The following is an 11,305-nucleotide window of genomic DNA, read 5'->3' on the forward strand; positions in this document are numbered from 1 at the left end:
CACTACAATATTGATGCATGTATATACTGACCAGTCATTTAAAGTGGTGTAGCTCTCTCCCAGTGTGGTTGTTGCTGTTCCCAAACTTTGGTTCCACCGGGAATGGAACGAATGAGGCGATCGACAAATCCAGTGACACCTATGAAAAGATCAGATAAAAGACTAACAGCATGTCGTTTAAACCCTTAGAATACAGAGCATTTAGGCTGCTTTTTTTTCCATTTCTATGTAAAAAAAATGTGCAATATAGAGTGTCTAATATGCTTTTTTTTCCCCAGTACAAACTTTAGGCAATCTGATGATTTTTTTTTTGTCATTTTCACTAACTGTATAAACACAACTGAGCAAAAAGAACTAAAAAAATAAAGTAAAATTGGAAATAGTTAGCTTGGCTCGTTATTAGGAACAAAAATTAAATAAAAAACGGGTCTATTTTGTGCACAATGATCGCTCCTCTCGTTTTTAAAAAAAAAAAAAGGCATCACCTTCAGTACCTCAGGGGTCCATTAGGGGACGACAGCACACATTCAGGGGGTCACTGCAATTGTTATAGAGTCCTTTTATTCTTTGTGCAGGTAAATCAGTGACCTATTTACACACAATTCTTTCATTTCAATGTATCACACAAACACACTCGCGCAACAAAGACAAACTGACAAGCATCTCGAAAATGCTCCAGCACGTTTGCATTCTTTGAAAGGCGGGCAAGGAAATTAACAGCTGCAAAGGTGCATTTAATGACGCCTGATCTCAATTATCAGTAAGGGGAAGTGTGTGTGTGTGTACGTATTTAATTATAGCATACATTCTTAAGATAATTTCTCCTCGAGCACACCTTGAAGAGCAAAACTCTGCAAGTTGCCACGTTACAACACACTTTTAATATATTTAGTCATCAAATATACTGCGTTTCAAGGGTTTCGGCACGTGTGTGTGTGTGTGTGTTATAAGATTTGACCCAAACAATAATCATCTGAGAAAGACGATCAAATGACAGAGGAAAACAAAAATGAGCCACACAGTGCATTTACTCACTCATCATCTACAACTTTCTCCTCCACGCGAGAGTCGTGGCGGCGGTTGGAGTCAATTCCAGCTGACATAGGGCGAAAGGTGGGATACACCGCAGGGCAAACGCACCAATCACTCTCACACCTGCAGTCAATTTAGAGCAGGGGTCTCAAACTCAAATGACCTGAGGGCCATTTGTCTGGTCAGTCAAGTAAAAGTAAAACAAAAAAAGAAAAAAAAAAGCAACAGTTGTGGTGGACAATGACAATATATATCATTATATCAATATTCCATATTGATTCCTTTTTTATATATATAAACTCTTTTGCCTGGTGTGAGCTTTTCTGTATTTTACTTATTCTGTCTTTTATCCACTGTGTTTGTTTTAAAGTGCGTCAAAATAAAAGTGCTTGCTTTAATATGCAACAATATTCACAATAAAAAGAAAATTCATCCATTTAATCTATTAATTACAAAAAAAAAAAAAACATACAGAAATAACTTGATATTGTTTGGTGGGCCACATGTGGTCCCCCTGGGGGCCGCCACTTTGACACCACTGATTTAGAGTGCCCAATGTCCTGGTGTGGAGAACTGGGATTCGAACCGGTGACCTTCTTGATGTCAGGCAACACTGCCAACCAAATCAGTCTAAGGTGCGCGTAGTTTCTTATACTGTTTGGGCGCCCACACCAGTCGCTGGACTCGAACTACGCCGTTTTTGCCGCTCAGCGGGTCCCAGCAGTACTCGGGGGAGAGCACTCGGCTCGGTTTGTGGATCCACAGGTACTTGTTCAGGTGACTCTCGTCGTGCCACAGAGCCTCCACGCGGTTGCGCTTGTCCTCCATGATGCCCTGGTGGCAGGCGTCCACCAGCGCTTTGACACTTTCCCACGTGCCTCCAAAGACAGCAGCGTGGTAGTAGAGATCCCCAGTTTCCATGTAAGCTTTGGACTCTGGGTTGTGGTCATAGGTGTACAACATCTTTGGCAGGTCGAAGTAGTAAGTATGGAGCAGAGCCACGGAGTCTCCCAGCGCCTCCGAACCAAACCTCCCAGTAAACTCCTGGTCCACATCGAAGCAGAAGACATACGTGCAGCGATGCTTAATGTCCGTCTTGATGGCGTCTGAAATGGTCTTCATCCGCATCATGGAGACATCCTGCCACCTGGCATGCTTCTCCACTCTCATCACCTTCATGCTTCGGTGAGGAGGAAGCTTCAGTGGTGGCACCTTCGCCGGCCGGTCTGTGAACACGTAGTACGTCACCGGCAAGTCCAACATGAAGTAACGCTCCGACGAGTTCAGGAAGGTGTCGAGGTAAGCCTCCAGGTACCTGTGATGGAAGAGGAGACATTTTTCAGATTGTAGGATGGATTTCACAAAAATAAATCACAGCAGTGACACAAACAAACAAACCTGCCTACAGCAAACACCACCAGAGCCACAGAGGAGCCTTTCTTCTTGTGCGTCTCGTCGTAAATCTCAGGATCAAACATTCCCTCCCAGATGATCGGAGCTCTCCAGTATGTGCACGTTTGCACATCATTCCTGCTCCTGAAACAGAGGTTGTCCCGAGATGAGATCAGACATGGGGAACGGGAATCACTCGCATGAAATATGAATGATTTTCATCTCAAAATCTCATTCCTATTCAGAGTCAGTAGAACTGCCTTTCAAGAACTTTTCTGCTGTTTCTGCAAACTTTTCCCTCGACCTGCGCCTCAACAAAATCCCGTCTCTGAGCTGTGCAGGTAAAACTCATAACCAGGTTTTTGTATCGATCTGAAATTTCACACACACCACCTCAGACATAACACACACACATACAGGTTTATTCTGTTGGGAAGGTGAGTGGGCAACACTGAGCTAACAATACATAACATTTGAAACGTGGTCATTCACTGTCAAAGCAGTGAAGGGCAACCCATAATAAAGTCTACACCGACTTGGGTGTGCTGAAAATGGAAATGTGCATTATTAATGTGAAATTTTTATTTTTTTTATATATATATATGTATATATATATATATATATATATATATATATATATATATATATATATATATATAAAAATTTGTCTTTTATTCCTTTTAAACTGTCATTGCAGTGAAAACACACAGTAATATTGAATAAATGCCAGCTATGGAACGGGAAAAAAAAAATGGGGCTGAAGCACTAACTCGTTGAACTTTTTAATTCTACAGCCATAAAATCCTCACTTTGGAAGTATCAGAAGGGAAAGGGGGAAAAAAAGGTTGGAGTGAAAGCTTAAAGGGCCGTTTCGCCCATTTTTTTCCCCACTTGGTCAAGTGAAGAATAAACTATTTCATTTTATTACAGAGTTGGATTAAATTTGACCAGTTTTCTTTAAATGAATTTTCTTTTTTTTGTAGATCTTGTTTTGTTATAATTGACAGAAACACAGTGAAGAGCATTGTGGGGCTTTAATTTTCTTTGAAAGAAGGAAGTGAATTAGATTAGTCAAATTCATTTCCTTTTTTTCCCCCCAATCCCAACTGTTGCTTCAGCAATGAGGCGTGTATATCAGATCCACTGTCTAATGATCACATGACACATCTATCTCTGGAAATCAGTAAAAAAAACAAACAAAAAATAAATAAATAAGTATAGTGTATTTCTTCCGGTATACTTTAATTTAACATCTTTATGTTCTTACACAAGGTCAAGACTGGCATCAACGCTGTTGTCCAGAATCAGCTCCTTTGCACTCTTCAGAGAGCATCTCTCCATATGAATATACTTCACAAAGTATCTGGTGTGAAAAAACAACAACATACAGCCATGTTATATCTTTGCAGAATGCAATAGATGTACTTTTTTATTTTTTATTGTACAAGAGAGAAATGACTGATAAGTTCTGGTGCTCACCTCAAAGACGGGGAAACAAAGTAAAGAACACACAGCACAACTGGAAGGAAACGCACACACTTCCAAACAACCTTCATCCTCTGAACAAATCTGCTGAAAACAAAAAAAAGCAAGAACAAGTCAGATCATAATAATTAGATCATGAATAAGGAACTTATTTGGGACTAAAACGCTTCTCAAAGCGAGCGAAAAACACAGGCATCCAACGTCAGTCGACTGATTCCTCTTGTGAGGTAAAGTGAAGGCAACTGAAAAAACCCCACTTAGATTATTAAAATATATATACTACTATGTGTTACAGTGCGTTTGCACAGTGTTCTATTAATATGATGAAGATATATAGTGTTTAACAAATGTATTAGACCACCTGCCATAAGAAATGTATGTTTTATTTAGAAATCTTTCAAAAACGTGTTTAAAACTGAGAATGTTATTGTTATTTAATTGGCAAATAACAAAACTGAATTCAACTATTTATGCCCAAATTTGAGGCGGCTCACTGGGCTTCTTCTCTGATGAGTCAGACATGAATAAAGCACAACATTCAACCACTAAAACCAATTTTTCTGTTCAGTAATGCAAGTAAATCACTATGATTTGACATCTTAATCAGGAAATAATAATATAATAATAATATTTTTTCTGTTTTTTTTTGATAAAACAGTGAATTTGAAAAATTCATGGATAACACAAATACAAATTTGTAATTCAAGCATTACAAATATCATTTCAGTTAAAGACTTTCCACATATTGGTGTATTAACCATTACAGAAACATGAACAATCTGATAATCAATTAAATGCAGTTCATTTAGAGCAGCTGTGGAATACATTTGTCAACTGAACCTTTGTTATACTGAAGAGAATCATTTTGCAATTTTGGTTCCCTGGAGGTTCTCCAGTGGTTGCCATGGAAAGTTTTTCTAGTGTTGCCCTAACGTTAGTTTTTGGTTGCACATTTTGGACTTCAGGATTTTTAAACCACTTATGATAATTTATGAGTATTGACATGTTATCATATTATGTAGTAGTTTTCTAAAACTATAAACTGAAGCTACAATGGTATAGAGTGTCGTCTATGTTGTCCTCACACTACCTTGAGTTGCCGGAAGTCACAACCTACTTACTGAGGCGTTGTTTGAGGTCAGGATTGAACTTTAACTTAGGTTCAATTTAGGTTTTCTCCGGTGATGGTTAATAGTTTGTACAAATAAAAGCTCAAGTCTGTGTCCACACAGGAACAGCTGCACAAACCTGTCCCATGTTGGCGGATTAAATTTGGTTCTGTGTGTTAGAAAAGGTGTCAAGTCTTATTTTTTCAGAAATAACAGAGAGGTTTTTAAAGTTTAAAACCTCAAAAGTTCCCATTTTGTTTCCATATGTCACTGTAACCAGTGTTGACTGCAAATAAAACCATCAAATCAATTAAAAATCGACTTTTTTTTAACCATTCATCTGTGGCATCGCACTCAAAACACACTCAGAAGAAGCAGAAATTGACAGAATCATTCCCCTAAAAACTGGACTCAACTCTGCTCTGTTTTAAACGCAGAAAAAGAAGCTGATGATGATGATGATGATGAACTTACCTGCGTGATCTGCTGGAGACAAAAGTCGCTCCTCTCAAATGTTTTCCCACAGATGAATTAAAATCTTCCTGGAGACGCACAGAGGTCGAGCCACACCGAGGACAGTCGGTTGTTAACGAATCGTCTTCGGTCTGTCTTCGACTCAAACACGCGGAGCGGAGGGAGTGGTTGAATGTCTGAAGCTCCTGCAGCTTAGTTCCTGCAGGCCTCACTTGCACTCAAGTCAAGCTTGCGTACGCACAAAAGAAAGAAGACGTACGCAAGCGTTCCACGCAAAGGTTTGGTAAATAAATGAATATACACGTATTATAGTTCTTCACGGAAACACTGAGCCATGCGTAAACTGAAGACACTGATGGCGGAAGGATGAGCATCCAGAAACTGTCACACAATAAGTCTGCGTTTGCATGTTTAAATGAATAAACAAATGTACTGATACGCCCTTAAACGCCTCCCTCAAATCAACAAATACACAAGATGAACGGTGTGTTATTGGAAGATACCATTTTAAATAAGTCCATGCATGAGACGCAGCTCCAGAGTCACGTGGTTCAAAAGAGAATCAATAAATAATTATACTGTGCTTCTAATAACACTTTCGCGTTTTGAGTTTTATTTCATCGCTGCGTTATAAAAGACTTAAATTGTGAAGGAAAGTTGCAATAGTGTTTAAATATCGATTGTTGTTTTTGATTATTTTTGACATTTACGCAAAATAGTTGATTTGTCCCTAGAGGAGGAGGAGCCAGTAGTTCCAACTTCCACGCGCTGTAGTGTTGGATGTCTGTGCCACGCTCGGATCCAGTGCGCACAGAAACAGGTTGACTAACCATTCACTGACCTTGCAGGTGACAGTGATAACACCCACAGTGGTTGCTCACTATTTATCCAAAACCCTCAGTGCGCAGAGGAGCGGGACTTCATCTTAATCTGGGGCGTTTTTCCTGACTATTTATGGGCAAACATGGGCGTTACCTGAAACCTGCAAAAGCTGCGCCAAATTACGCGCTGATTGTGATTTCTACAGGTGAAATTGACGTGGGCCGTGCGTGGTTTTAGCCGATAACAAAGCAGAATGTGTTTTCTACGTACGCCAATTGTGGTTTCAGGAAAGACACATTTATGAAATGAATGAACAAAAATACATTAAAATAAATAAATAAAATGTTTTATCATGCTATGATACAACTCTATTTACTTCAGTTCATTTCATTCAACAGACAAAAATATCAAAAATACAAATTTATAAACTGCTTAAATGGACGGATTTGGTAGATTTTGTTCATGAAGGACATTGATCTAACAACTCCAGTCAGTTTTTATGGTTTATTGTCCTTTCAACAGTTTCACATTATAAACAATAGTTAAAATGAACTACTGTCACAATAAAACATCACATAATATGCAGATATATTTGAATAGGTACATTATGTTGAGCTGTACTGTTTGTGTACAGCTCAAAAGTATTTGTCCACTTTTCAGATCATTATACTATTGTTTTCCATACTTTAGTCAGCTAGCCAAAGTTCTGATTGCATGCAGACTCATTTTTTGCATGTAATTTTGTTCAAACTTAACCTATTCCACACGACTCCTCATGTCCAGCTGTGTGAATATGAGTGATAAATAAACACTGGAATCTTAAACCTTTTATCCAGTATCCTTCTAAAGAGCAAGTACAGTAAGCTACACACTGTATATTTATCATTTATTTATTCAAGGCTCCAGAATATAAAGGTAAAGTATCTACGCGCGGATTATACTGGGCCAGTCTGGACCAAAATGTCCAGGGCCAAGTTTTTGTCCCAGTCCACCCCTGGGTACAATACAATATAAACGAGGGGGTGCAGTGGCTCAGTGGTTAAGACCGGTACCTTGTTTGCAAAAGACATCGTGGTCACAAGTTCAATTCCTCTCCTGACTGTTTAAATGAAGGAGAGTCAATGTAATCATGGATTTAACACATTAGTTTGTGTTCAATTGTGAACTTTTAAGGTGAGAGGGGCGTAAAAGTGTAACTCAGCGTCTTTCCGTTTACCCCCTGAGATTTAGATGCTATTTTGTCTACGTACACACATTATTGGCCTGTTCAGAAAATGAAACGAAATAAATAAATAAATATTGAACATCAATATCAAATAAAGCCATTTAAAAACGAGTCGGACGATTTTACGCACGCAAGCAAGTTTGACAGACGCAAGTAAAGTGTAGAACAAAACCTTTCCAGCGACGATCTCATTGACCGTGGGTGGTTTTGATTTCAACTGTATTGAATTTAGTGAAGTCAGACCACCCATTGTCAGTAAGGTTGTTGCTGGAAGAGTTAACCTTTACGCCGCAGATCAGCGTCTCTTCCTGCATGATCCAAGTCAGCGGGTTAAATGATTCACGACAGAGTCGATGATCTCGCACCTCAGTTCACAATAAACAGAGACTAAACTTTATTTTCAGTCTAAGATTGAGACCATGGAGATTTCTGTTGCTGTTGTGTGAGAATATGCAGTTTTCAGTGTGGTCTGAACCTGCTCCCGTGTCCTGTGGAACACATGTTGGTCAATACCTGATGCAACACAACAAAGCTGTTGTTGTAGTCACACAACACAAAAACACTGTCTAAATAGAGGACTTTGGGAACAGGAACAACACACAATTGTGTGATAATGAAGCTTATGTTTGACCAGCAACAGACAGCTCAACTCATAAAAATGCTGTTGTTCTTGCTGGGTCCGATCCCTCTGACAGTCATAAGTTGTACCACTTGCCAACGCTCTAAAGTCAATAAAGCTGCAGGGCGTAACTTTTACTTAAGCAATATCACATGAGCGGCAGTTAGCACTCTTGCCTCTGCAGCAAGAAGACCCCGGGTTCTCGACCCGGTCGGAACACGGGCCACGTACTCCCCCGTGTGTGTGTTTTCTCCTGCTTCTCCGGGCTTCCTCGACGGGACCCGACGGGTTCGGTATAATGCAGGAGCTCCACAAGATCGCAACATTCCTCTGGCCAGAATTGAACCAGGTGAGAATGTCGTCACACTCAGACAGGAATGCCGTACATGCTCGCGCCCGCACTCTTCTGCAGGCCATGGCTGTCGAGACCCAGAGCTCTCCTCCTCCTAGGCTTATTTAGAGTGCTGAGATGATTCTACAAACAGCCTTCCATATAAGCCTGGTAGCAAATATTTGCTTATGCGCACACCCAGCATGTATAAAGAAATGTGTTATTTTGATCGTGTGCTTTTATTCAACTGGTGAATACCAGTCAATCATTGACTCACACATTTTTTCTTATGTCTCTTGTAACCAAACCCTGAAGCTATGTTTTGCTATTTTTACAAAGCAGGTCATGTGTAGCTTGGTGCTTTGCATGGACACAGAGGAGGTTTTTGTGCAACCTGTTGCATCCACAAAACAATGAACTGAAGCTTCCCGTCGAGCAAACTGTGAAACCGAACAACCTGAATCTGTTAACATAATGATTCTGCGTCTGATAAGCAGTTTGATTTGCTCTGCAGACATATTTACTCAAAGTTATTAGATAAATAACAAATTGAATGCATATTTGATAAGAGACGTCCAACATCGTTGCTGATGTCATTATTCGGCCTCTGTTTGGTCTCTGTGGACCACGAAACTATGAGACTCGACAGGGAGCTTTTGTGTGTATGCACATGCAGCGCGGGAGGCATTTATCCCCGTCAAACGTCTGGGTTTTTGAGCGGCAGAATTCTTCGGTTCTTTTGAATTCAATTCAATTCCTGTGTGCATCACAGGAATGCATGTAATGCACAGGAATGAGGGGTCGCGGGGAGCGGTGCCACTCTATGGTCAGTTTAGAGTGTCCAATTTACCTAATCCCCATATTGCACGTTTTTGAACCCGGAGAAAACCCACACACACACGGGGAGAACGTGCAAACTCCATGCAGAAAGGCCCTTGTTCCGACCGGGTCGCGAACCCCGGTCTTCTTGCTGCAAAGGCAAGAGTAAAAGTTACGCACTGTAGCTTTACTGACCTTTGAGTGTGGGCAAGTGGTACGACGTATGACTGTCAGAGGGATCGGACGCAGCAAGAACAATAGCATTTTTATGATTTGAGCTGTCTTTCATGGGCTGAATGTCTTTCTTCTGTCAACTTGTCAACATCCACAGGTTTTGGCACGTCTCTGAAAAGGGCTCAGACCTTCCCTCTAGAATTACAGCTTTGGTCGTTTCTAAACCACTAATTATTACAATACTTGGCCTTCAAAGCCTTGTTCCTAACAACCGAGGATGAACTGAAAGAACCCCTCTGTTTTTGTTTTGACTGTAACGAACGTCGGGAAGTTGGCAGAGGTGGAACACTTGTAGTTTCTGCATTTGCTGTTCGTGTTCCTCTTCTGCAGCCACACAAACCCTACTCATGTGTCACCGTGGTCATAACAGGGTTATACTTTGTGCATGTTACCAGACAGTGATTGGCTTTACATGTGATTTGCATGGAAAACATTATTCCACTACAGATAAAAGAGGCCATGGACACTGCATCACATAGCGATATGAAACCACAGGGGAATGTTACTGTTACCGTACAGAGTTTACTCTATCAAAGGGTGACATTTTTTATCGTTTTTATCAACAAAAAGGGAAGAAAAACTCTCTAGTTTGGGCTTCTGCACAATGATTGCTCCTTTATATCACTGCTAAAAATGAATCATAATTTTGACTCAACAACACATAAGAATGTGACCTATAATGTGACCGGATGTCCATATAAGGAGTTGTGTATTATTCCCATGGCAATTTACCAAGGGTGCACCTGCTTTAGCACTAAGGGTTAAACATTGACAGCAACTGACTATAAGTGGATGAGCTGTTGCCTGAGTCCACAGATTTGAATAGCATTTCCCTGTAAACACACACCAGTGGACATTTACACTTTTGTTAAAAAGAAACCCAACCCTTCTGGCAACATGATAAGGCACAGGTGTCAAACTCAAGGCCCGTGGGCCACATCCAGCCCACCATGCAACTATATATTAAATGATGACTTTGAAAACACAGAGCCGTAACCACAAGGGGGCTCGGCCCCTCTATGTATTTGGTTTCCTCTCTTTTAGCTTTATAGATTCTAGTAAAAATGATCAAGTACAGCCAATTATTAAGAAGCGAAGATACGTGTTGTTGCTACTGAAATACAGCAGAGGAAATCAGGCAAGACGGAGGGAAATGGACGATGGAAAATCATCTGTTGTGAACTTTTTGTTGTTATTTGACCTCATCTGGCCCTCGACTTGGACAGTTTTTAATTTCGGCCCCCCTCTGTAATTGAGTGTGACCCCCCTGTGATGAGGTATCAGTGCAACGACTGTCATCACTATCAATAAGCTGCTTCTTTTTGCAGATGTCATTCTCTCACGACCGTTGCCTTCACTTTGAGTCCTCAGGCGTGAAAAGGACGACATCTTTGAACTTATCACACAAACATCTTACACCGACATCTGTAATTACAGAAATATTTATTATAAACGGGCTGACAGTTAATATAGATTATTTACAGTGTCAATCATGCGATGATAACGATGGCAAAACGACTACGCGGATCCTAGAGTTTGAACAAAGTTAAGGCTTAAACGCATATAAAATGGCAAAAGTGTTCGTCCGGAAAACAACAGAAAAAGAAAAAATATGCAAACGGAAGGCGAAGCTTCCATTTCACCTGACTGAAAACCAAACAGAGGGATCATTTTTCTAACATGTGGTCGTGTAACTTTTCACTTTTTCCATTTATTTATCTGTGAACGTGACAAAAATGCTGTGGCGGTGTACCGGGCATAAA

The 11,305-nt window shown here is 40.3% G+C and overlaps 1 protein-coding gene across 1 annotated transcript; it reads right to left on the bottom strand.

Moving 5' to 3' along the window:
- Positions 1–1,512: 1,512 nt before the first annotated feature.
- Positions 1,513–5,884, bottom strand: LOC122768615 (alpha-1,3-galactosyltransferase 2-like). The gene is made up of 5 exons (XM_044024719.1): positions 5,493–5,884; positions 3,904–3,996; positions 3,692–3,787; positions 2,431–2,568; positions 1,513–2,347 (listed from the first exon to the last, which is right to left on the bottom strand). Exons 2-5 carry the CDS (start codon positions 3,978–3,980, stop codon positions 1,663–1,665), a joined length of 996 nt encoding a protein of 331 aa, XP_043880654.1. The 5' UTR covers positions 3,981–3,996; positions 5,493–5,884; the 3' UTR covers positions 1,513–1,662.
- Between the last annotated feature and the right edge of the window lie 5,421 nt (positions 5,885–11,305).

This window comes from Solea senegalensis, linkage group LG4 (genome assembly GCF_019176455.1).
Source record: "Solea senegalensis isolate Sse05_10M linkage group LG4, IFAPA_SoseM_1, whole genome shotgun sequence".
NCBI lineage: Eukaryota > Metazoa > Chordata > Actinopteri > Pleuronectiformes > Soleidae > Solea > Solea senegalensis.